Raw genomic sequence first — 22,365 nt, forward strand, 5'->3', positions numbered from 1 at the left:
ATATGGTCGAACTCTTGAGGCCTCACATATCCATGGGAGTGTATAGTGGCCACTTTAGTGCCTTACCAGTTTTCTAATCTTAGCGCTCGGAGAGTCGTACGAAGTCCACCGGTGCTACGAAACGCCGCTATGCAGCTATATTAGCGGGAAACGAAGTAAAAGCAAATGCATGCAGCAGTGATCTAGCAGACAACTAAATACTGCACATTTCGCACCCAGTACACTGCAGCTACCAGCCGACCATGTGCAGGCAACGAGGCTATCGGCTCCGGCTCCCAATAACTGCTCCTTATTTCAAAAGGACTCGCGCACGTCGCCCGAAAGCGGCAACGAAAATGCGAGGCGACAACTGGAGCGGAGCGAGGAATTATTGCACCCGAGTAGGAGCGAGTGTTCTTTTCTTTTTTTTTTTTAATTCTTTCTGGCAGCGTACTCAGGCTGAGCCGGACTTTCTCGGCCATATTTTGACTCGTAACTCTCGGGACTGTTGCATAGTGCCGTCTTTAATTCCCTGCGCGTGGCGAATACGCTTGATCGAGGTATACCTTCCCACTACTTTAATATTCCTTGTTCTGAAACTGAGCGCGGCGCAGTCACAGAGATAGCGAAACTTTATTAATGAACGACTCTTAATTGTTCCGAGCCGGCGCCATCGTAGTCCAGCTGGGCCACCGTTATCGGCTCTGTGTCAATCTGTCTGCACCACTCGACGTGCTCTACTTGGACACCTGCAGCGACGGTATAGAGTAGGGTATAGAGTATAGAGTATTGCGGTGGAGCGGTCTAGCTCTGCTCGGTGTAAAGATGGCAGGTTGGGATGTTTGCACAAGTGAAGTGTGAAGAGAGTGTGCTGCAGGCAATAAGCGACGCAACGTTGCATGACAGGCGCAACGTTAAGACAGTTATTTATCAAACGTCGCAATATATCCGCCTGTATACAAGGATTCATCGTGTAGTCAGAAGCGCTAATGGGATTAGTCGTTTATCCATGTCGTGTTCTTATTTACACCCAATAAACGCTACGGAGGCGCCTCCACAAGAGCGCATTAGAGAGGTTCGAACAATGGTTTTGTGTGAAACAATGGCCGGAAGTGAATAAGTATTAACCAGAGAGCGACTCACTCGAGTAAGACGCATATATATATTCATGAGTGTACCTCGAATACGTACGTGAGCACCGTTACAAGTAGGAGACCGCACAAGGTAAGACACGGTTCTGATTAATGTGGTGCGCCGAAACATGCGGGGTTTCACGCTCGCAGCGTTAGAAGCAAAAGCACTGCAACCCAATGCGTGGATAAAATTTCAAGTTCTCCTCAAAGAAAATTACGAGCCGCACATTTCGCAGTTGGCGGAGAGATGCGCTGCTGACCGGATGGCCAGAAGAATAGTTAAGCGGCGCAAAGGATGGATCCTGTCTTCAGCGTGATATATATGCGTGCTCGAAGATTGCAGCTGCGCAGGCGACGCGTACTGGCGTTTGAGGGCGCCGCTGTATAACAAATGAACTTACACTGCGGTTTCGTGCTATGCACTGCATAGACGAATGATGCACGCCCATCGTTATCTGCAGTGGTCAAGGCTGTTGCAAGGACAGCTTTAGAATATCGCTGGAGGCAGGTTTTATTACGTTTTACCTACACCGCCCCAAGGCGTTAACTGTGCGGGGGGAGGCAGCGTAGAACAGGTTTTCTTCTAAACAGATTTTCTTGAAAGAGAACGTGATGAAACGTGTATACGATTTTGCACACCACGTGTTTCAAGGTACATAAGCAACATTTAAGATGCCAGATGGATGTTAACTAGTTGTGCGATACATTTGCCACGTGGTTAGCGTGTACACAGAGACGGAGGTGGCGGCGTTCCTGTTACAATCATTCTTCTCCCTGGAACCGCCAAGGAGCCGAGGGTGGCACTGAATATTCATTGAACAGTTGCTGAGCGTCTTCCTCCAGCAATGCCTTTCGGGTGCACAGCGCCCAAACGTACACATTATTAAAGGCGCGCTATAAAGAAAGCTTCGCTTTCGCAAAACGTCGCGCCGAATTTTGGCACACGCCGAGTACACACTATAAAAAAAAAGCGACGAGCTTCATCCGAACGCTTGATTTCACTTCCCCCCCCCCCCCTCTTGGCATTATCACTTCACCGCCGTCCATTTGTCAACTCGATCGCTGCGCACGCAGGCGACAACAAAGACTCCTCCTCTATACCTCCGGTCGCAGCAGCCGTGAAAGAGCGCGTTCGGTCACGGCGGCACCGACAGTTTGGGCGCAACGCGCCAGTTTAATGGGACGCGGTCCGCTTTTTGGGCTCGTTCCAGGAGCGCGGGCTCCGAGCCCGAAAGACGTCGAGGTGCTGCGGAGAGGAAAGCGGTTGCGAGAGGAAATCCGCGTCGCCGAACGGGAGGGCGACTTCCACCTCTTCGTCAAAGCCTAACAGAAGGAGGAGACGAGGTATAGGTTTGGGGAAAGGGAGACCCGGTTGGAGGTGGAGAAGGGAGTTTTGTGCGCATCAGACTGAGTGCCGCTAATCGGTGCCGCCCGATGAGCTGAAAAGCAGCGGCCTTGATCGAGCGGCCTTGGGGGAGCGACCGACCGTTACGCGGGAGAACGAGCGATCGCCACGGTACGAACACAATCAATCGCACGCACCGCGAAATACACGTTTCGGAAGAAAACGTCCCCCGCAGGACGGTCGCGGTCTCACCTCGCAGTCCACTGTTTCTTCCTCCGCTCCCTTTTTCGTTTCAAGACGCAATGCGTTTAGTCGCGGTTACGCTTCGAAGATCGCAAGCGGCGTGAACAGCTGCACTTTCGGTGCAAGCTCACGACAGCTGGGCCGGCTCGCCCGTGTGTCGACAGGGACGGCGCTGGGCAATGAAGCAAGCAGCTTTTCTTTGTTCTCGCGGCGTCTATTGGCTAAGGCCCCGGCGCTCCACGCCATTTGCTCTAGGCTGGACGGAAGCGCGGCGGCCTCTCTCTTAAACCTGTCTGAACGTTTACCGTGTTTACTCGCTGTCCCAGTAGCTGTCCCGTGCAACAAAAGTAACGATACCCCGTCTTCGAGAGCTCGCTGCACGGGTGGCGTGTCTCGGCATGCTTATAAAGCCCTGTTGGTTCACTTTAAAAGAAGCAAAAAGATAGAAAGAATTAAATGGGGGTGTTTCTCTAACACGCGGCATAACACTGGCGATAGCTGCGCACGCGCGCTGGCAAAGTCGACGGGCAAGTGTTCGCAAAACCTGATCTCTCCTCCCACTCTCCAAAACTATTGGCAAGTGAAAGCGATTCAGTCAAAGTTAAAGGGCAAATGTTCGGGCCGATAACACTGTAGAGAAAGGGATGAACACGGGAAAAAAGTGCAGGGAGGCTAAATGAAAAAAAAAAAGAACTTTTCGCTACCCTACATTGCGGAACTGCGGCGTGTGCAAAGACGAGAAGAAAGAGAGCGATAGTGTGTCAGAGGGCGCAGACACACGATCGCGGCCTTTCACAGAATGAAGCTATCGATGTGTGTGTGTATGTGAGAGAGAGAGAGAGAGAACAAGGATAGGAAAGGCAGGGAGTTCAACCACAACAGCATCCGGTTTGCTACCCTACACTGGGGGTGGGGGAAAGGGGAATAGAAAGAGGAAGAAAGGGAGAGAGTAAGCACTGAGTACGTGTGGGAGGGACACCATACACAAGGAAACTATAAACGGTCTCTTAAGCCGGTGCACTTCAAGTACTGCACTAGTGCACGAATCGCTTTTCGAGCCAGCGACGGGCGTGGCCACGGTCCGAGTATCTTCGACGCGGTGAACGGTCTCGAGTCCAGTCGGCGTAAGGTTGCCCGCAGAGAGAGGCGTTGGAGATCGTAGCGAGGGCAGGTACACAATAGGTGTGAAGAATGCACTGAGGACTGCGGCACACAGGGCAGGCCCTTTTTTTTTCCTTTTTGTGTAGTTGTAGTAACGTGCTACTGTTCGGACTCCAATAACGCATCTTGTACATTCGTAAACAACATTACTTAACCACAAGCTGAATGTGCTTTCTAAAGCCAGGTTACTGCCGAACGTTGTTGCTGCATAGTTTAGTGAATGCAAACGAACGGGAAGGCAGAATAGCAGAGCCAGCTACCGCAACACACAGTTAACAAATTGAAGCTACGTATTTCACCGTATAACACGCATCCACATAAACGAACTGTCTACAAAAAGAAAGAAGAAAACAAACGTAATTAAAAGCCATACACACACAAGAAATCTAACTATAGAAAAGCGTACTATATGTACTACCGTTAATGGAAGTTCATGTCCGCTGTGCAATATAAAAATACTGTTGTGCGCGCAAACAGAATTTTCAGTATCACCGAACCCTTCGTGAAGATCGAAGATAAGGGAACATACTTTCGAAAGAAGAAACATATCAAAAAATGTGAACGCACTTATGCATTACACGTTGAGTGACGAGAGAGAGAGAGAGAGAGAGAGATTGACTGAATGAAAGGAACACCTGCTCAGTAATCTGTACACTCTAAAAACTAAGGGAGTGCCGGGCACTCTCTTTGAGGGAGTAGCTGCTTGTCCCATATTTCACTCTCTTTTCGAGAGTAGATCGACCCTCTTTGAGAGAGAGTAGGTCAACTCCTCCTGACAGAGTTTTGTTACTCCACCGCAAGGGATTGCTAGTACTCTTCCGCAGAGTGATAATACTCTTCCCACAGGGAGTGCTAGTACTCTTCCGCAGAGTGCTAATACTCTCCCCGCAGGGTTAATAGTACACCGCCAGACCGAGTACTTCTACTCCCCCAAACAGAGTGCTTGTACTCCTTCAGAACAGAGTGCTAGTACTCTTCCCAGTACCCTCTTAGCCAAGTCCTGGTCACGCATGCAGGCAGGAAATCAGATCAAATTAGGGCCGCTGATATACTGTTCCCTAGGCGGCTCCTCAGAGACACTGGCCCGATTCCAAGCGGCCTTCAGAATAGGCGTGAGCAAAGTTATGAAAGATTTTAAAGTAATTTTTTCCTGGCTATTTGCTGCCTACCGTGAGGCGTGACTGCTCTGAAGCGGCCTATGCGTATGCGTCACGAACGCCACTGAGGAGAAAAAAAGCGAATTAACACTTAATCTGCAAATATCTTCGCAAATTTCACAATCAGGAGTCACACAATCTAATTAGAATACAGTTGTCAAGGGAATCACATACTTATCAAGAATCACAATGCTCTATACATCATGTGAATTCGAACCCGCGTACACTCGCATTTGTACAATTCAAAACACACATCATAACCATTACACCACAGTGCCGCCACGCCCAGACGTATTCTTTTAGAGGTTATATATATACCAAACGTATTTGATGAATCGGCTGTGGTGGGTGGGGTTTCTCTGCAGTATGCTGTGCTGTTGTGTACTAGAATACGTGTGCGTTTGCATCATTTCCATTCCTTGCTACGACTAACGAAGGAAGACAACGTAGACGACAACGTGAGAACTATTCACGGCTTGTCGTCACCGCAGGAAAATAACAAATGTGCCGTTCAGCTCATGATCGAGTGCTTTTCCAGTCCATGCATTATATGTTCTCCAAAATACGCGGATACAAAGTATTGCGCCAACCATCCACGTATGTGAATTTAATTCGCGCGTATACTGGTGAGCAACTGCGACGCCAGTACCAGGCATTTCGACGTGCCTCACGCTGCCGCGTAGGCGTTCTTTTCAAGTGCATTAGTTTAGAGTTTGGTTCAGTCCGCTGTGAGCTGTTGTCCTGCATTAGCAGCGGATCGTTAGCGTTTTGAAGCGCATGCATTCCAGCATTTGGAGACTGCTTTTGCCGATAGCCGCGTCAAATGCATTGGAACGCATGTTTAAATGACTAATGTGTCCACTTGTTACGCGTGCACTGCTCGTATCCTGTGGCAGTGCTCGTTCTAAAAGCTTCGAAGACCATCTACACTCATGCGTGTGTTCAATTTATATATGCACAGGATGGACTTGCCGGCTAGTTGGTTGAGCATTTTAGAAGAAACAGCGCAACACAAGGACGACGCAAAAACATGCCACACCACGAAGCGCTGGTGTGGTTGATGCTTTTTTTCGTCCTTGTGTTTGCGCTGTTTCTTCTTCCACGATACACGCACACCACAAGTACGCGAAAGTTTAGGAGCATAAGTGGTTAACTCTGTTTTCCCCGTTTTCTCTCAGTGTCAATGGCACAGTGCGTTGCCCGGAATTGTGCACGCTTACCCCCATACGCAGAAATGCATCATAACTTGAAGCCCATGCTTGACTTGATCTAAACGACGCAAGTCGTGAACGCACCAAAAGAAAGGCAGTGAGCGTCTTGGGGCACGTTCGCACCAGGCGTCGTTTATATCAAGTCAAGCATGAGCTTTGTATAAGATACATTTCTGAATACGGGGGCTAGACATCTGCTTCTTCCAGAAAATGTCGAAGAAACGCCCGCCAAAACCAGGCACATTCGTAAACTTAACTAGGCAATACGAAGCTCCATAGAAAAAAAGAAAAGTGGTATTAAAAGCTTTCAGTATTTTTCTTTACTCCAAAATAATTGCGCTCTCGTGGCTTCACTGTACAGAGATAGTGCAGCGTTAGCTAGAAAGCATGAATTTCCTAACTCCATGCCAAAATAAGCTTGTAAAATTATTTAGGTGCTAGAATCCAGGGTTTGTAGCGAGCCTTGAAAATCCTTTATTTCTAAAATGCCATTTTCAAGGCATTGAAAACCCTTGAATTTTTAGAAGTACTGGAAAGTCCTTACACTTGTACACTTGGCTAGACTTAGCAGACATTGCCAAGCGCTTTTTTCCCTTCTGTGACACTCTTTCGCATGTCACAGAAAATTGTCTCTGGAGGTAATAGAAGGAAAGCGACATCCTTAAAGTTGAAATTACAAAGGAGCTGCAGATACCAGTTTTATGCACATGGAACCGGCGACAAATGTGCTTGGAGGAGCAGAAGCAGGAAGCTCAACAGTTGAGGCATTCAAAGAGAAGCCGTGAAGAGTAAATTGAGAGCGACAGACACAATAAAAAGAAATTAGAAATGACTGTTGCTTATTTGATGGTGAAAAAAGCTGAGGCAACAGATGACATCACATACACTGTCAAACCAAACAGTATTCAAAAACTGCAAATGTTGCAGGTCCAAGTAGTTAATTGTGCTATTGCAGAAAAACTTTGAGCGCTTTCTTGAAATGCTTCCTTGTGTGCGTTTAGTGGTGGGCGGTGAAAGGCAAATTAGCAGTCTTTCAAATGTTTGAAATCGCTGAAATGCGATTTGTTTTGTTTTCTTTTGTTTGCATTAAAGTTAACGGTGTTCTTGAACAAGTTATTGCCTGTCCAAACTACTACACACATTGCACGAGGTCCTTGAAATTACTGTGTCGGGGCCTCGAAAGTCCTTGAAAACCATTGAATTTTTTTCTTCAATATTGCTACGAACCCAGTAGAACAACTGTCATGGAGTAAAAACCTTGGCTGAACAGGGACTTACACACAGAGCACAGGAAGACTAGAAATGCAGTAGTAGCCATGGAGGGCCCTGAAAAAAATGTGCCACATCCGTTCGTCTGCCTTATGTTTCTGCACCGACTGTCGCATTTTTAATAGAAATGCACTTTCTGTTCTACTCCAATAAACGCAACATTACGAACTCCAGTGTGGGGCAGTCCTTCAGCGAGTGCAGAACTTTTTCTGTACATCCGAGTCAGCTCTGTCATTTTTCCAGCATTGTAGTACAAGATTTGTTAAACTGGTTTAGCAGAATATGAGCAGTATACTCTTAAATTAGCTGTTTATTTGTATGCACAAGTTCAGGTCCTCAGTTTGGTTGCATGACAAATTGCCATACCTCAATAGATACAAGAAACAATTTTATTACAGTTTAATAAAATCCAAACCGTAATAATCGCAACAATATAATGACATACATTTCTTTTGGTACGTATACAGCCCATGTCCTGGCAGTGTATGAATTCAACTATACACCGCAAGTACTGTGTCCTGACCACTATTATTCACAAGTGTAAAACCATCACAGCAATTCAACAAATATCACAGTAATTAGTGACATACACTTTGTAACTGCTTTACATGAGCATAATGTATACAAATGGTCCCTGTGTACCTACACATGACTAGTGCACCCGAGTACTATTACTCACAGGTGTAAAACCAACAAAGCAGTTCTTTAAAAAATATCACAGCGCTTAGTGACGTACATGCTGTAACTCCCTTGTAGAAACTTAATACAAACACGTGAGGACACAGAAAGCTAGCAGTGGGCATACATGGGAATACCACCACCTCAATACTAATTCACAAGTGTAAAACCAACCAAGCAGTTCTTTAAAGAATATCACGATGCTTAGTGACATACATTTTCTAACTAGCTTATCTCAGCTTTATACAAACATGAGAACATACACAAAGCTAGCGGTGCACCCGCATAGAAGTGCGGCCATCTGAACACGATTATTTGCAAGTGTAAGCTCAACAGAACAGTTCGTTATAGTGACACACATTTTGTAACTGCCTTATACAAGCTTAGTGCAAGCACAAGAATGCAGAAAAATATAAATTAAAAACTTGCTCTTGCATACACAAACAGATCAACACAAATGGTAAACACCGCTTTGAGGACAAATGTGACTGGCAAAGCGCAGTGCTGTGCCGGTTGAAATTGCCACCCACAAAAGTATTGAGCAATGCTTAAACCACAGGCAATAAAGTGCTGAAAGACTGCGTCTCTAACGTAACTATTTTAATTCAAATTTCTTGAATATAGGGCTCGCTTGCAGATAAGGCATCTGATCCAACTGACCTGATTTTACACCTGCTACATGCATACAATGCACTCAGATATAACTGGTAATATTAATTATAAAAGGCATTTAAAAACTTGATAGTATGATGAAGATGCATGACTAGAAAAGTTCTGTCCCCCTCGTACTTGTTAAAAAGGTGTAAGTACGACACATGTTCTTTTTTTCCTCAATTTTTGCATTAATGGACAGCCGGGAACCTCGAACCGACACAAAAAAAAAGATACTGCTATGTTAATAGTGTTATGAATAATCTTTTGCGAAAGCTCTTTTACAGACAAGTTGCAGTCTCGTTTCTGGAGGTTGAGCTGTATCTTGCAAAATAACTTGAAAAGTGGTCACATGGGAGCATGACACTATATCATAATGTTAGTTTCAGTTGACTCTCTTGCCCTACAAGTCGCTGCTCACTGTGGCCAGTGATGCAACAGCAGTGTCTGTGTGATTTTCATCACACTTCCGTCCTATGCCATTCTTACCAGAGTTGGCGGCACATAGATACCCAAATTTCGATAGTGTTGCTTTCTCAGGTGGTTGCTTTTGATTTGCTCAATGTCAGTTGGCACTTCAGCTGCATCAAACTTCTTTTTTACCTCTTCAACAACAACATCAACAACAATCTTATGACACCTGTGTTGTCCTTCTAGTTGCCTACAAAGACCAGTCAATCTAGCAACAACACTGACAGTCTCTGCTATCTTGTAATGGGAGAGAGGTGTGTCCCACCATGTGTTCCACATTTTTGTCACTATGTGGGCTGGCTGGGGAGGCAACAACTGTAATATGTTTGCATTTGCATATATTAAAGTGATGCTTGTACTGTGTTATAACACCTAACTTAGTCTTGCACTTGCTGCACAATAACACTGGCTCACAGTCGTGGTGAAAAGCTTTTGTATGTTGAGCAAATGAGTTGTATCCACTACAAAAAAAGTCAGTGATAACACACATGTTGCTCTACCAGGCCTGGTGTGGTTCCTTCTGACACTGCTGCTGATGCTGACGCGCTGCTGCTTGCCTCGTACACTGTTGCAGCTGCAGTAGACATGGCAGTCTCTGTATCTATTGCTGCCGTGTCATCTGTCATGGTAACTTCCAAGTGGTGTCGGGCTCACTTCTGCAACAGAGATGTTGTTTGCCCCTTGAGGGCTCTCATGATCAGGGCCAATAATTTCGTAGGCATTGTCTCCTGCATCGAAGAACCGATAAGAACAGCATGAATTAATAAACATAGCTGTAAAAAGTACGGACATCAAGACTTAACCACAAGCTTTGCACATAAGTGACCGGGCTTAATGAATAATACTTGCAGGAGGAGTTACACAATTGTTTGTGTATATTACAGTAAAGCCTCATCAGAAGATATTCAAGAGGCACGGGAAACATGTCTCTCGAAACCAAAAATTTTAAGACACTGAGGAGCCAGTCTAGATCACTTTATTATGCATCATCACTAAAGTATGTTTTGATATATCTGAAGGAATAAATGCTCAGGGTGGCTTAAAGGGCCCCTAAACCACTTCCCGACATTTTTTGAACATTTCAAGTAAACACGCGTATCGAAATCAGAATGCCGTCACGATCGACGAAGCCAAATGCCAGAGTGCGTAGCACTGCCGGAGCACCACAATATGAAGAAAATGACCCCGTGCGCCTCTCTGGACCTATCCTGCACCCCCCAGTTTGTCCTGACGACACCAGGCTGTCTCTGATGATGTCACCAGTTTCCGGTGCTGTCGATTGGTCGAACGAAAGTGTACGACTGCCGGCAAGGCCTGCAAGCAAATACACACACTCCTTCTTCCTCGTCGCGTTGCGCGCGATGCCATTGTGGGCAGCCAATGGGGGCAAAGAACAGAAACGCCAACAGAAGGGTCTCCCTATGAGGCTCTTCAACAGGAGTCACCATACAGTTCCGTTGTATTAGCGCCACTCCTCGCAGGACGACGGGCCAGTGCGGCAGCAACAGAGCTCGTTGGTGTTGGCCTGTCCCGTAACATTTGCAGGTGTACTAGGCAAGGAAAAGACGACACTGTCCATATGGCGTGTACAAGATGAAAGAGTAAAATGAGTGGGGACTACTTTTCGATAATCAAACACACGTAGCTCCACTATTACTGCACCGTTTCGAAAAATTCTCGTGGCTACCTGTTCATTGCCTTATTGTGTAGAACTGCAACACCGCAACTAAATTTCAACCTCGGTGGTTTAGAGGCCCTTTAAAGAAGACATTCACAGCTTTTTAGTGACTGTAGATTGTGTTAGCTTCCTTCCCAACTTCTGGAATTTGAACACTTCACTTTGCAAGCCTTGTTGCTCGCAGTACCTTTGAGGTGCTCTTAGACGCTCGTCAGCTTCAACTGCCGACACTTTCTGCCCTGCACTGTCCTCGTTGACCTCCTTTTCTGGGTCATGCTAAAAGAGACATGCGCGATTGACTTGTGTAAGGATTGCGTGATCTTTACGCCCTTCGGAGCACACAAGGTGCACAAAGTGAATGTGTCTGGGTTGTGTGCCTTCGAAGTAGTGAATACTTAAAAAGTCATCCTTAGTAACAAAGGTGTCTCTTGTATACAGTATTGTTAACGTGGCAAACATCGGAAAACCAACCAAACCATTTTCAGATGTCTCTTACAACCAAGTGCATCTTGTAATGAGATTCTACTGTACTGAATATTTTTCAACTATGGATCATCTGCATGTACATATAGTCACAAAGACATGTTGTGTGGAATGGCGAATCGGGAAACAGTTCGTACTCTTACTTTTTGTCCCTAACATAAGCAGCTGATAACAATATGATAAAAAAGCAGGCAATGAGGCTAGAATGGAACATAATCCTTCAGCTCTAAACAGTTTTTTGGGCCCACATCATTCCCTCATATGACATAAGGAAACAACTTGATTGCAGTAATGGCTGCATGTGATCTGAGTTGATTGAAACAAACTATACGTAAGGTTGTCCTGCTGGTGATCCTGGCTGCGCGATGCTTCTCATGCTTTTTGGCACGATTCTTTTTTCCACTCCACTTCTTTTTCAGATTTTCTCCCCTTTCCCTTCCCCCTTGTGTAAAATAGCACACTTGAAGTATCAAATCTGTTGAACTAACGTGTGTATCAAACCTGTTAACATGTGTGCTTCTCTGTGGTCTGTGTTGTATTTTTGCGCTGCACAATTCAATTCAAGATGAAAGATGGAACGTCCCTGCCTTTAGTTTAATTGTGTGTGTGTGTGTGTGTCATGTTTTGAAATATATGTACATTCAGGAGTGCCTGCATGCCCTTCTCTCCTGCTCCAGTGACGAAAAGGAGAGCCTGTTTATGTACCATAGTAAAAAATACAAAGGTTTTCGCTGTGCCCATTACAGGCCTCATCATATGGATCTGTCACAATACAGAGTAGCAGTGGTCCATAATACTAGCCCATCCCAACATAATTATAAATTAACACATACCGACATGCTGTGAAACAGCTGTTGCAAAGCCGCTGGTGAAGGCAATTTCCGCAGCACTGCAGTGGTACAGCCGAGTTTCACCTGTATAGTGACAAATCCATATGCGTGTTAGCAACTCAGTAGTTGCTGATGGTTTCATAAGCTTTACACTACACAATAAAGTAATCTAGACAACTTTGTTGGAACAAATGCACATAATTAGGACACCACTTAAACACTAACACGATTAATTGCCCCCAATCTCTCACTCACTAAGGGATAATACTACGGAAACATCGGTGGAGAGCTCAGATTAACACAGCCCATAAAGGACAAGCGTTCTTTGAGGAAAACAGCTATAACAGCGGTTAGTTTTCTTGATCATTTTATGCGGTAGCTTTGATTTAAATGTCATGCAGTACTATAAAATACGAAGTGCCGCATTTCTAGCAGCAGAAGGCGTCGTCAGGCTCATGGTACAACAGATTTTTGCACTGTTTGTCAGTGAGCCGACACATACAAAGAAAACCGAATTCACACACACATATACAGTGTCAAGTGCACTTCTCCTTCTGAAAACGCAGCCACCAGTTCCAATGTTGCTGAAAGGAAAGGTAATATAAAGTGCGAGACTGCATGGAACTGCCACTTATGACTGTAAATGTATGGTCTGCTGATTGCAGAGGTAGTCACATGCTATTTCTAGTCTCTTTTAGAAGCATTACTAAAGAATAAATTAAAATCTATTCATAAGTCACGAATTTCATGCATCCACAGTTTGGCTAAATAACTTGTGGGAAAAAGACATGTTTACCTGGAATAGCAACCTTTTTTCCTGCTGCAAAACTTTCCTTCGAATTAATGAAATAACTTTACAGTGTCATAATGCGTTTCTCGCAACTACTTGCCGGCAGTGGCGAGTTAGTGTTTATATCCGACTCATTGGGCGACAATACTGCCAAACAAAAATGCTTCACGAACACAAGAACACGTCCCTCGCAGAGAATAGCAACCATATATGCCTCTGTGAGACATGATCGCACCTTTGTGGTCAAAATGTACATTAGAACATCACCATCTCATTAAAAAAAAAGCCTCCGTACAAGGCAGCCGCCAACTGCATAATGTGAAATTGCAACTGATGTCCACTTACTGGTGGCCTGTGTTTGAGTCACTTTTGGCAGTTGACTGGGTGCTGAGAAATGCACGTCCTGGGTTGTCCCTGTAAAACATACAGGGTTATGTCAAATGTTGAAAATATATATATGCCGGCATTTCATCAGTCGCAAAACAAACGAATAAACTAATAAACAACTGTAATGTAAACAGAGTACACACCATAAGATAGGCTCTCAACTGTTAATGCATTACGCAAAAAACCTAATGCATAGGAAAGAGTATATGTATACACACGAAGCTGACACACAATTTAATTCGCTCTAGGTTTTTCCGTGCAGTATATTCAAATTATTATGTCTCGTGGATAGAGCAAAAGTAGTGTAAATTACGAACTAAATTATCTACCCTGGAAACTTTTCTTCAATATGCACCTGTGCGCGCTTCGAACGAGTATATAGCGTTGTAAAATTTACGTACATGGCATTTAACATAGTTGCTGAACACGGATTTCCTTTGCCCTGTGTCGTGTACAGTGAGCTACATATATCTGCCCCCCCCCCTTTTTTTGTACTAGCCATACTGCGTGCCATTGCACCTATACGCACGTCAATAAACCTCACGACACAGAAATAAAAAAAGCGCCAATCACCCATGCCTGCATGTTGTAGTGGGCCTAACCTAACCAAGCATGGGCTGTTGCTTTTTATAGTAAACACAGGCACCGTGCTCATTGCAAGTATGTATCACGTCGCTAAGCAAATATGCAATTTCATTGTACCACTATTTTTTTATCACATGGATATATCTTTTGAGAGGCAAGACAAAAAGCAGTCACTTCTCAGAACTAATCAGCTTTCTTAAAACACATTTTTAACTTTTCAATGACACTTGCTGCTATGTGTTTGTCTCCAGAGAGCATACTTGATTTGACTTTCCAATCAGAGACATTACATAAATATACCATGTTAAGATGACTGCCTGGAGCACGTGAGAATTTTCATCTTCGGGTAACATACTGTATCTTGATTTTGTTGACATTTGGTCAAATGGTACACCCAATATACCCACATACTAGTTTTCTTGTCCAAATAACATGCCAATGTATTTTGATTTTTTGGCATTGGCTCCTCTGCACTACGTGAAGTCGCGCTGCACTGGCTCTTTCACATCCTCGTGTCCTTGCAGCTGCCTTCTTGCGTTATATAAAGCGGGTGCCTGAAAAATATCGTATGCAAAAGTCAACACCAGGGCATGGTGCAAAACAACATCAAGACAGTCAACGCCATGGCAATAAAAAAGTCTTAGCTCTTAGTCTTCCTAGTGAAATGCATGCAAAACATCCAAATGACTGCAACTGTCAACTGCTAAACTAACTTCAATTTTTAGATTTAAGCAAAAAAACAAATAAACCACAGTTCATCCTTGTTTTTCATGAATGTTAGAATACTCCTGCTAATGAATAGAATATTGGTCATTTTCAGACGTCATAGGTCTGTCATGAGTCTGGTGTATCGCAAACACCACTTGTGACACATCCTAAGCACGTGCCCAGTGTGCCCCCCCCCCCCGCACCATCCCTAGTTGTGCCACTGCTGAAGCCATAATTTCAGGATTATAGCTGCAAACATGATGCTCAGTAGGGATGAAAATATTGTCCTTCAGCTCAATGGATATATGGATGTGCCTATAAAGAAGGGCAACAAGGCTTGTTACGGCAAGCTTACCCACATTTCAATACTAACAAGTTCACTGCGGCCTGCATCTAAGCTTACTAAAAGGCATGAACTTATTTTCATGCATGAGGTGCGCAGTGGAGTTCATTTTTGACAGACCCGACTACTGCTGCAGTTTGAAATCTAGCATTTTAGATTCTTGTAGGCATGTAAAAGTTGCAGTTAAACCGCAGTTATTAGTTTATTACACCAACCTATTGTTCTGTGTACGACAGACTGGTAACACGGAATTAAAGCAACATTTTATTTTGATATTTTATTTCTCTACTAAAAATATTCAAGCGATAAACACATCTTGATCTGCCATGCTATAGCAAAATGCACACATTACGCTTGTAACCCCCAGAGGAAGGCTGATTTAGCTGTTCATATGACATAACTCTGACACGCCAACTCATATTAGCAAATGCACAGGCATGTCCAAAACAATAAGCGTATGCAAAGCGCCCCTGCAATTGTAATTCCACACAGCAGCCGTTATATTCGATGCCGATGCGTAACTAGCTGCTCGACAATTCACCGAGTTCGTAGACATAAGCATCCTTTCAGTTTCGCACCGTGCACGAAAACCGCAACAGGAGACAAAACCAGACCTATAATCACACCATTTCAACATGAGCAAAAACAGTTCAGTCTTAGGGATAAACACAGTGAGAGAGATTTAGTGCGCGACGGCGACGAGCGACGGCTTCGAGCGACAAAACGGGCCATCGCTTGAACAGGTGGCTCGGTTCTGGAAATCTAGAAATCGTCGCTCGTCGCCCAGAAGTGCTATGAGCGACTAGCCAATAGCGCGAAGCCGGAATTGGATGTACATACATCGCTCAAATACTACCGATTGTCGCGCGGAACGAGCAAATGATTCAATTTTTATACGTGCAAGGATAAGGACGTACTGCAAGACCTCCGGAAATATTTTATGCTACTTTTTATAGTAAAATCCATCAACGTAAATTACTAAAGCACGTGTCACGCGTGACTGCAGCCCTCATGCCGGCAACACCGGGGAGGCGTCGCTCAAAATCGTCGCTCGCACGGAGTACGACTTGTAGGCGACGAGCGAACGCGACAGCCATCTCCGTCGCGTCGCTTGTAGCTGCCGCGCGCAAGATCGCTTATATGGGGTTTATACTTTTTTCAGCATAAAACATGGATTCCTCATGCGCTTTCAGTAAGTTCAAGTAAACGCGCCCAACTGACCTCTTGCATCATGCAGCTGAATGCCTGCGGCAAAGCTTCTAACTAGCACTGGTGCTGCACGTAACTTCAGTGGTCGCAGATTCCCCCTGCGCGAGACATCGTCAAGCGCGCGGTTTATTTATAAAAAAAAAAAAAGCATGCTGCCAGCAAAATGACGCCTTCTGTTATGTGATTCCTTAGTTCAACAGCGTTCCGTACACAGTAGACTGCCAAACTGAATAAATTCAAACACACAAAACGCACGCTAATCACGCTCCGCATAGGCTCGGAATCACGGGCTGGTGAACTAACCATTTTAAGCGTCCTCTCGCCTGGCGTCTTATTGAACATACCATAGTTCTGGCAGCGTTTGCGATTTTTAAAGCTCTTACGAACAACGGCAAAGTGATAAAATCACATGCAGTTATCGCGACGACTGGCTTTTTCGATTGACATCGAGAGACAGCGCGTACGCCTAGTCCTTTGTCAATCGCGTCGGCTAAGCGCAGCGACGACTTCCTGGCGATAGCATGACATATACGGAGAATGTGAACCTAAGTTAGAATTCACTTACCGTGGAGGATTTGTTGTTATATCCAAGGCATGACGAACGACTGTCGTGTTTTCGTGGCGACGCGAGATGGCTGAAACACGATCTCCCTCGGCTGGCCTTTGCTCGCTGGACGGTTCACCTTTCTCCGGTGCTGTGTTGTTCCGCGATCTTGAGCGCGCGCGCGCGCGGTGGAGCCACTCCGAGTGAAAAAGTAGAGCGCTCGCTACGCGTTCCTTTGAACTGCGGCGGCCTGTTCTCTTAGAAGCAAAACGATGTGTTCTTTGCTCAGCGTGCATGAATGATACATTGCCATGTTCGGGGCCAGCCACCTACAGTTGAAGCAGAAGATTACGCTACGTTTTGTTTTCTATTGCCGCAAGAGTCTCTCTTTTCTATTGTCGCAAGAGTCTTTTCACTCTCTCTCTCTGAAGGGGAGAGTGAAAAGCACATTTCACTCTCTCCTTGCTGACAGAGTGAACAATGCATTTCACTCTCCTCGACATTTTGCGAGAGTAAAACGACGCTTTGAAGAGTGAACCGGCAGCTTCACTCCTGCGATACCCTTCCTAGTTTTTAGAGTGTAATTGCCTAAAGCTCGCGTCCGACACTTGAACATCGCACAGCAATGTGGGGAAGGGTGCAAGAGGAACGCACACAATTTTTTTTTCTTGAATTATGGGGCTCAACGTCATAAAAACTGCACTGTGCAATACGAGGGGCGCTGCGATTGCGGAAGGTTCGGAATAATCGTGACCAAACCTGCATGGGGTCCTTCAACGCCCGCGCAACGTATAGTACATAAGGCTTTTCGCGTTTCGCCTCGATCAGAATGCACCGCCGCGACTAAGAGACGAACGCACGACCTCGCGTTCAGCACGGCAACGCCGACGTCGCCGAGCCTATACCAGACCGCGGCCAGGGAAGACGAGAGAGATATAACTGGTCGCGAGCTACTGAACGGGCGAAATGTTTCACTTCAGCAATCATCGCTCGTCATCCATGCGACAATTTCACGTTACGGGGAAGTCGGTGACATAATGTACTTCTTGCCAATACTTCCAGTCAATTAATGAATCAATCAACCAATCAATCAATCAATCCATCAATCAATCAGGCTGCACTTTTGGCACACATAGGTTACGCCTAGACTGCGACAACATCCCAACCTGCGGGGTCCCCCTATCAGGCACCCGCATGCCTGTCGATCCGCGACATAAGAAAACGGAACAGCGCTTTGACTGAGTGTGCGACAGTGATGTCATGGCTAAGAGGCGCCCGGGCACGACTGGGGCGAGATCACGCACACGCCTCGGCGCTGGATAAATGGGGCCAGCGGCAGCCCGCTTAAGACGCGGCACCGGGGGGCTTTGACCTGCGGCCTTGGCACGGACAGACCGGGAGCCGCTACTGCGGCTGTCACGTCTATCGACCTTTCGTCGCCGTTCGCAATGTTTCCTGCGAACGGAAAGGCACGCGCAAAACGTAGAAAGAACGTTTACAGTGTGACAGGGAAACGAGGTATAAGAAGCAGTCAGCGTGGAAATGAAAGTAGTAGCGGCTGCGCGTCGGGCCGCTTTGGACTTCGCAGTTTCGTGGTAGGTATATTCTTGGAATAAATATGAGGTTCAGGCTAGCTCCTGCCCTGTAGTCTACGAATCACTGGCCGTCTTCTTGCTTTCTCTCTTGTCTGTCTACGAGAAAGTGATTGCGTGGGTGTGCGAGTGTGTGCGATTGTGGGCGCGCACTGAGCCTTGGTGTGGCTCGCGTGATAGAAAAGAGATTCAGTTGAAATACTAAAAGCTAAAATGAACTCTTTGTCTTTTAATATTTATGTACAGGGCCCATTTTTAAAGCAATACGGATTCTTTTATAAGAATGCTATCACCATGACACACCTGTCGCCTTCGCATACGAGCTCTACGAGTCGAGGCGGTAATACTTTGCCGCTGCTGGAGTTACTCTGAAAAGACTAATTACGTAAAATGTGTTAACTGATAATTATTGACTTGAGGGGAGTTGTTTATATCGAAAACTTGTAAGGGCGTCACCATTTGTGGCATACCCATTTTTTTTTCGAAATTGAAAAAAAAAGTCGCACGTGATTAGAGATATCCATCATCGAAATCGAAGGCCAAATGCAGGCGCTATGCGGACTGGGCGCGCCTCGCTGCGCGTCACATGGCAACATCCCGCAAAGAAATGGCGCTCAAAGTTTGAAGGATAGCCACGCCGGCGGCAAACCCCGACCCGACTCACAGCGAGAGATTCTGCCCAGGCAAAGCACACCGTATACCAGTAGGGACTAGAATAGCGTTTGCAACCAAGCGCAAACGCATTACGTACGTATAAAGAAATAGCGTCGCCCTCACTGCGCATGCTCCGAACGTTACTGCGTTTCTGCGGTTTACGTGCGCTATGATAACGTACGTTATCTGGCGAGATTATCGTTCGTAATATTTTACGCACGCTAAGAAATAGCGCTGTGCAACATGGTGGCGCCCATGGCTCCCGCTTCAGCGTGGATTCTGGTGATGGCTACGCGCTCTCGCTCGCGTTGATAGCCAGGAAATATTGAAATGAGCCTTCGCTTTCTCTAAACTCACCTGAAACGTTCGCTATGAGCGCATAGCGCGTCCAATTTCTGAGATCGTTTGAGGTGAGTCCAATTTCTGAGATTAGCGCCAGTAGGCCTAACGGGACGCGTCCGCATAGCAACAACAAGAATGGCTGCTAATAGAGTGTCTTGGCTTGGCAATGTTTGGCACCAGACACCGGACGGCGCCCTCTTTTATAACGGCACCTTTTTTTTTTACATATAACTTAATGGGCTGGGAGAGTGTTCAGATATTTGTACAGGAAAATGATTGATTCGCAGTGCAGGAAAAGAACTAGGAAGCTTGCCAGCAAGTATGCGACCTGTATGGTGGGCAACATGGCAACAAAGAACGTCAAGCGGAAAGCCAGGAAGGCCTAGATAATCCCATGGGTGGCGGCAATTGAAAATGAACCTGTTATGAGCAACTACTTAAGAGGAAAAAACGAAATTAGGAAATAAACAATTTATAATAACTCAAAGGGAAGCTCATTACTTTTCGAAGCGGAATCAGGATGCCTTAGAACAGGCACTTATAAAGCGAGATATAAAAAGGAACAATAAGCATGTGCTTGCTGCGGTAAAGCTAGGGAAACGATGGAGCACCTTTTATTAGAGTGTGAAGATATCTGCCCAGCGGTCAATTTAGGCACCTCTGGTCTCCTTGAAACCCTTGGGTTCAGCGAGAGCAGGGAGAAAGTAAGAGATTAGTACGAGGCCATTGGAAGATTGGTGGAAGTACGGAAACGTCAAACAACGGAGGAGTACAAAAACAGAATTCCCAATGGGGGTTCAGAAATTTTTACGAGAATTGTTTGTGTATTTTCTTTCTTTTTTATTTTTAACGTAGGTGGGTGATTTGACAATATATTAACAAGAACTTGGTAGCGCAAACCACCACCCCGTTCCAAAGGGGACGCTCACAGCATCCATCCATCCATCCATCCATCCATCCACCTTCCTTACGTTTGCTTATCCTTGAGGTAAACTAAAATTCTTGAAAGTACGTGCACCGTCATGTCCGGCAAAAGTACTTAAGTTTAACGTCCAGACGACAAACGCCCTTCTAAAACTGTCTATTGACTGGATTTACCGTTGAAATTCGATGATAAATATCTCGAATTCGGTGCGATTTTCAAGATATCTTAAAGATGAGGCTACATTAGAATGGGACTGGCTTCAAATTCGTCATTTATACAACTGCCCCTAAGGCAATAATGAAAAGGTTAAATAATAATTGGACAGCGAAGCTGTTAGTCTCTAGTTGGTCGGAATATTTCTCGGCGTCATCCTCGCGGGAGAAAAAAAAAGACCCTTCAGCGATTCAAGCGAAAAGTGCGTCTCTGTTATCACGCATGCAACATAGAGCACAGCATTCGTTTCAATAAAGAGCAAGCACAAAACAACCACCCAAACCACACCATTGATGATAAGGCGCTACTGATAACAATGCGAAGCACGTAGCACTTTTTCCCGGTAATGGTTACCGTTACGCAAGCTGGCTCGGCGACGGCAGCTTGCGACGTGGGCAGTGACGCCACTAGCCTGTCATGTGTGAAAGAACCAGCCTGGCAACTGATTTCATTGCTGTTGCAGGACCGCTATGGGTAGGCAACGCGCAGTTAGGACTCCCGAGGAGCAGCGTGAATGCGAGGAGCGGTAAAGGGAAAAAGAAACGACGATACGGACAGCGGCGACGTGCTGCCGCTGGTCGTGTTGTCGTGGAATTCCAGCACAGGGGAAGTCCGCACGTCCACATTCTTCTGAGGCTGAATAATATTTCGGAGGAGGAACCGAGGAATAAAGCATTGCGTACATCCCCCCCCCCCCCCACCAACAGCAGTTGTACTGGTGGTTTTCAACAGCTTAGCTGGACGTCACTTTTGCATGATTGGGATGGCTACAGACAGATAGACAACGAAGTTGGGTTGATCCTTGGGATGGCGAGTCAACTTTTTTGTCGTTGTTAAATGGACTTTTCATAGTAAGGTACGCAACGACAAAGCATTCCCGCCTCGCCGTAGAGCTCGTATGCGGAGATTATAGGTGTCTTACGGTTATAGCGTTTTTATAGCGGTTATATATCTATATCTATATATATATATATATATATATATATATATATATATATATATATATATATATATATATATATATATATATATATATATATATATATATCATAGCGCATTTTTATGAATGTATAGGGGCAAAACTTACAGATTTTTACTTTCAGCTACGCGAGTTAATGGACAAATGCGAATGAATAATCAGTTAACAAGTTCTGATAATTCGGAATAAATTTTTTAATCGTTGCTCAGCAACATGGTCATCATGAAGCAAATTTTCGCAACCGATTGATAACACCGCACGCTGGGCATAACGTCAAATTCCACAGTTTTCGCAAGCTCGAGTCCATTTTTTTTTTCAAAAGAAAGTTTAGCAATATCGCTACTGTGGGTCCTACGCTCCTTCAGGATACAATGTCGTCCTTGTTTACCAATAAACTGTTCATAGCGCTGAGCACAAGGTCGAGGATTCGACTCCCGCCCGCAGCAGCCGCATTTCGATGGCGGCGAAATACAAAAGCCCTCGTGTGCCGTACATTGAGTGCACGTTAACGAAACCGAGGTGGTCCAATGTAATCGGACGTACCCCACTACGGCGTACCTCAAAATCATATCGTGGTTTTGGCAGATAAAATCCCATATAGTATTCGTTTCATTTATTAGACTGTTCACTGGTCCCGAACATGCAGGCGCTGTACAAGTCTCATAACGTCACGGATACGTAGGGCAGAATCTTCAAGACACTCCATAAGGTTTGGATCTTTGCAAGCTCAGACCAAATAAATAAATAAATAAATAAATAAATGCCCTCCCTTTTGCTAGCGTTTCTGACGCTCCCAAAGGGTAAT

General features: G+C 45.4%; 2 protein-coding genes across 6 annotated transcripts in view; both read right to left on the reverse strand.

Moving 5' to 3' along the window:
• Window positions 1-22,365, reverse strand: part of LOC142563902 (cyclic AMP-dependent transcription factor ATF-3-like) — an 85,341-nt gene that overhangs the window by 46,184 nt on the left and 16,792 nt on the right. For 2 of the 4 annotated variants that reach the window (XM_075674604.1, XM_075674603.1), the window contains exon 1: window positions 2,710-2,838. The exons of the other annotated variants lie outside the window; for them this stretch is intronic. The gene's annotated coding sequence lies outside the window, so the exon portion shown is untranslated. Of the gene's footprint in view, window positions 1-2,709; window positions 2,839-22,365 lie in introns of those variants that run through there. 4 annotated transcript variants of the gene reach the window in all.
• Window positions 7,928-17,405, reverse strand: LOC142563901 (uncharacterized). Of its 2 annotated transcripts, none has more exons than XR_012824438.1 (5): window positions 16,877-17,405; window positions 14,459-14,605; window positions 13,425-13,493; window positions 12,293-12,373; window positions 7,928-10,026 (listed from the first exon to the last, which is right to left on the reverse strand). XR_012824438.1 is itself a non-coding variant. In XM_075674600.1 (5 exons), exons 2-5 carry the CDS (start codon window positions 14,509-14,511, stop codon window positions 9,914-9,916), a joined length of 312 nt encoding a protein of 103 aa, XP_075530715.1. In that variant the 5' UTR covers window positions 14,512-14,605; window positions 16,877-17,405; the 3' UTR covers window positions 7,928-9,913. The 2 variants fall into 2 exon arrangements, 1 of the variants encoding a protein (XP_075530715.1); XM_075674600.1 differs by having other exon boundaries at window positions 14,463-14,605.

This window comes from Dermacentor variabilis, chromosome 11 (genome assembly GCF_050947875.1).
Source record: "Dermacentor variabilis isolate Ectoservices chromosome 11, ASM5094787v1, whole genome shotgun sequence".
NCBI lineage: Eukaryota > Metazoa > Arthropoda > Arachnida > Ixodida > Ixodidae > Dermacentor > Dermacentor variabilis.

Bases quoted from the DNA above. Each gene is read 5' to 3' on its own strand.
- LOC142563901 (XM_075674600.1), bottom strand. From the start codon at position 14,511: ATGCCAAAAAATCAAAATACATTGGCATGTTATTTGGACAAGAAAACT. The intron at 13,494-14,462 runs GTATGTGGGTAT...TATGTTTTACAG, and splicing joins TTATTTGGACAAGAAAACTA to GGACAACCCAGGACGTGCAT. The intron at 10,027-12,292 runs GTATGTGTTAAT...TCTTCGATGCAG, and splicing joins AGCTGTTTCACAGCATGTCG to GAGACAATGCCTACGAAATT.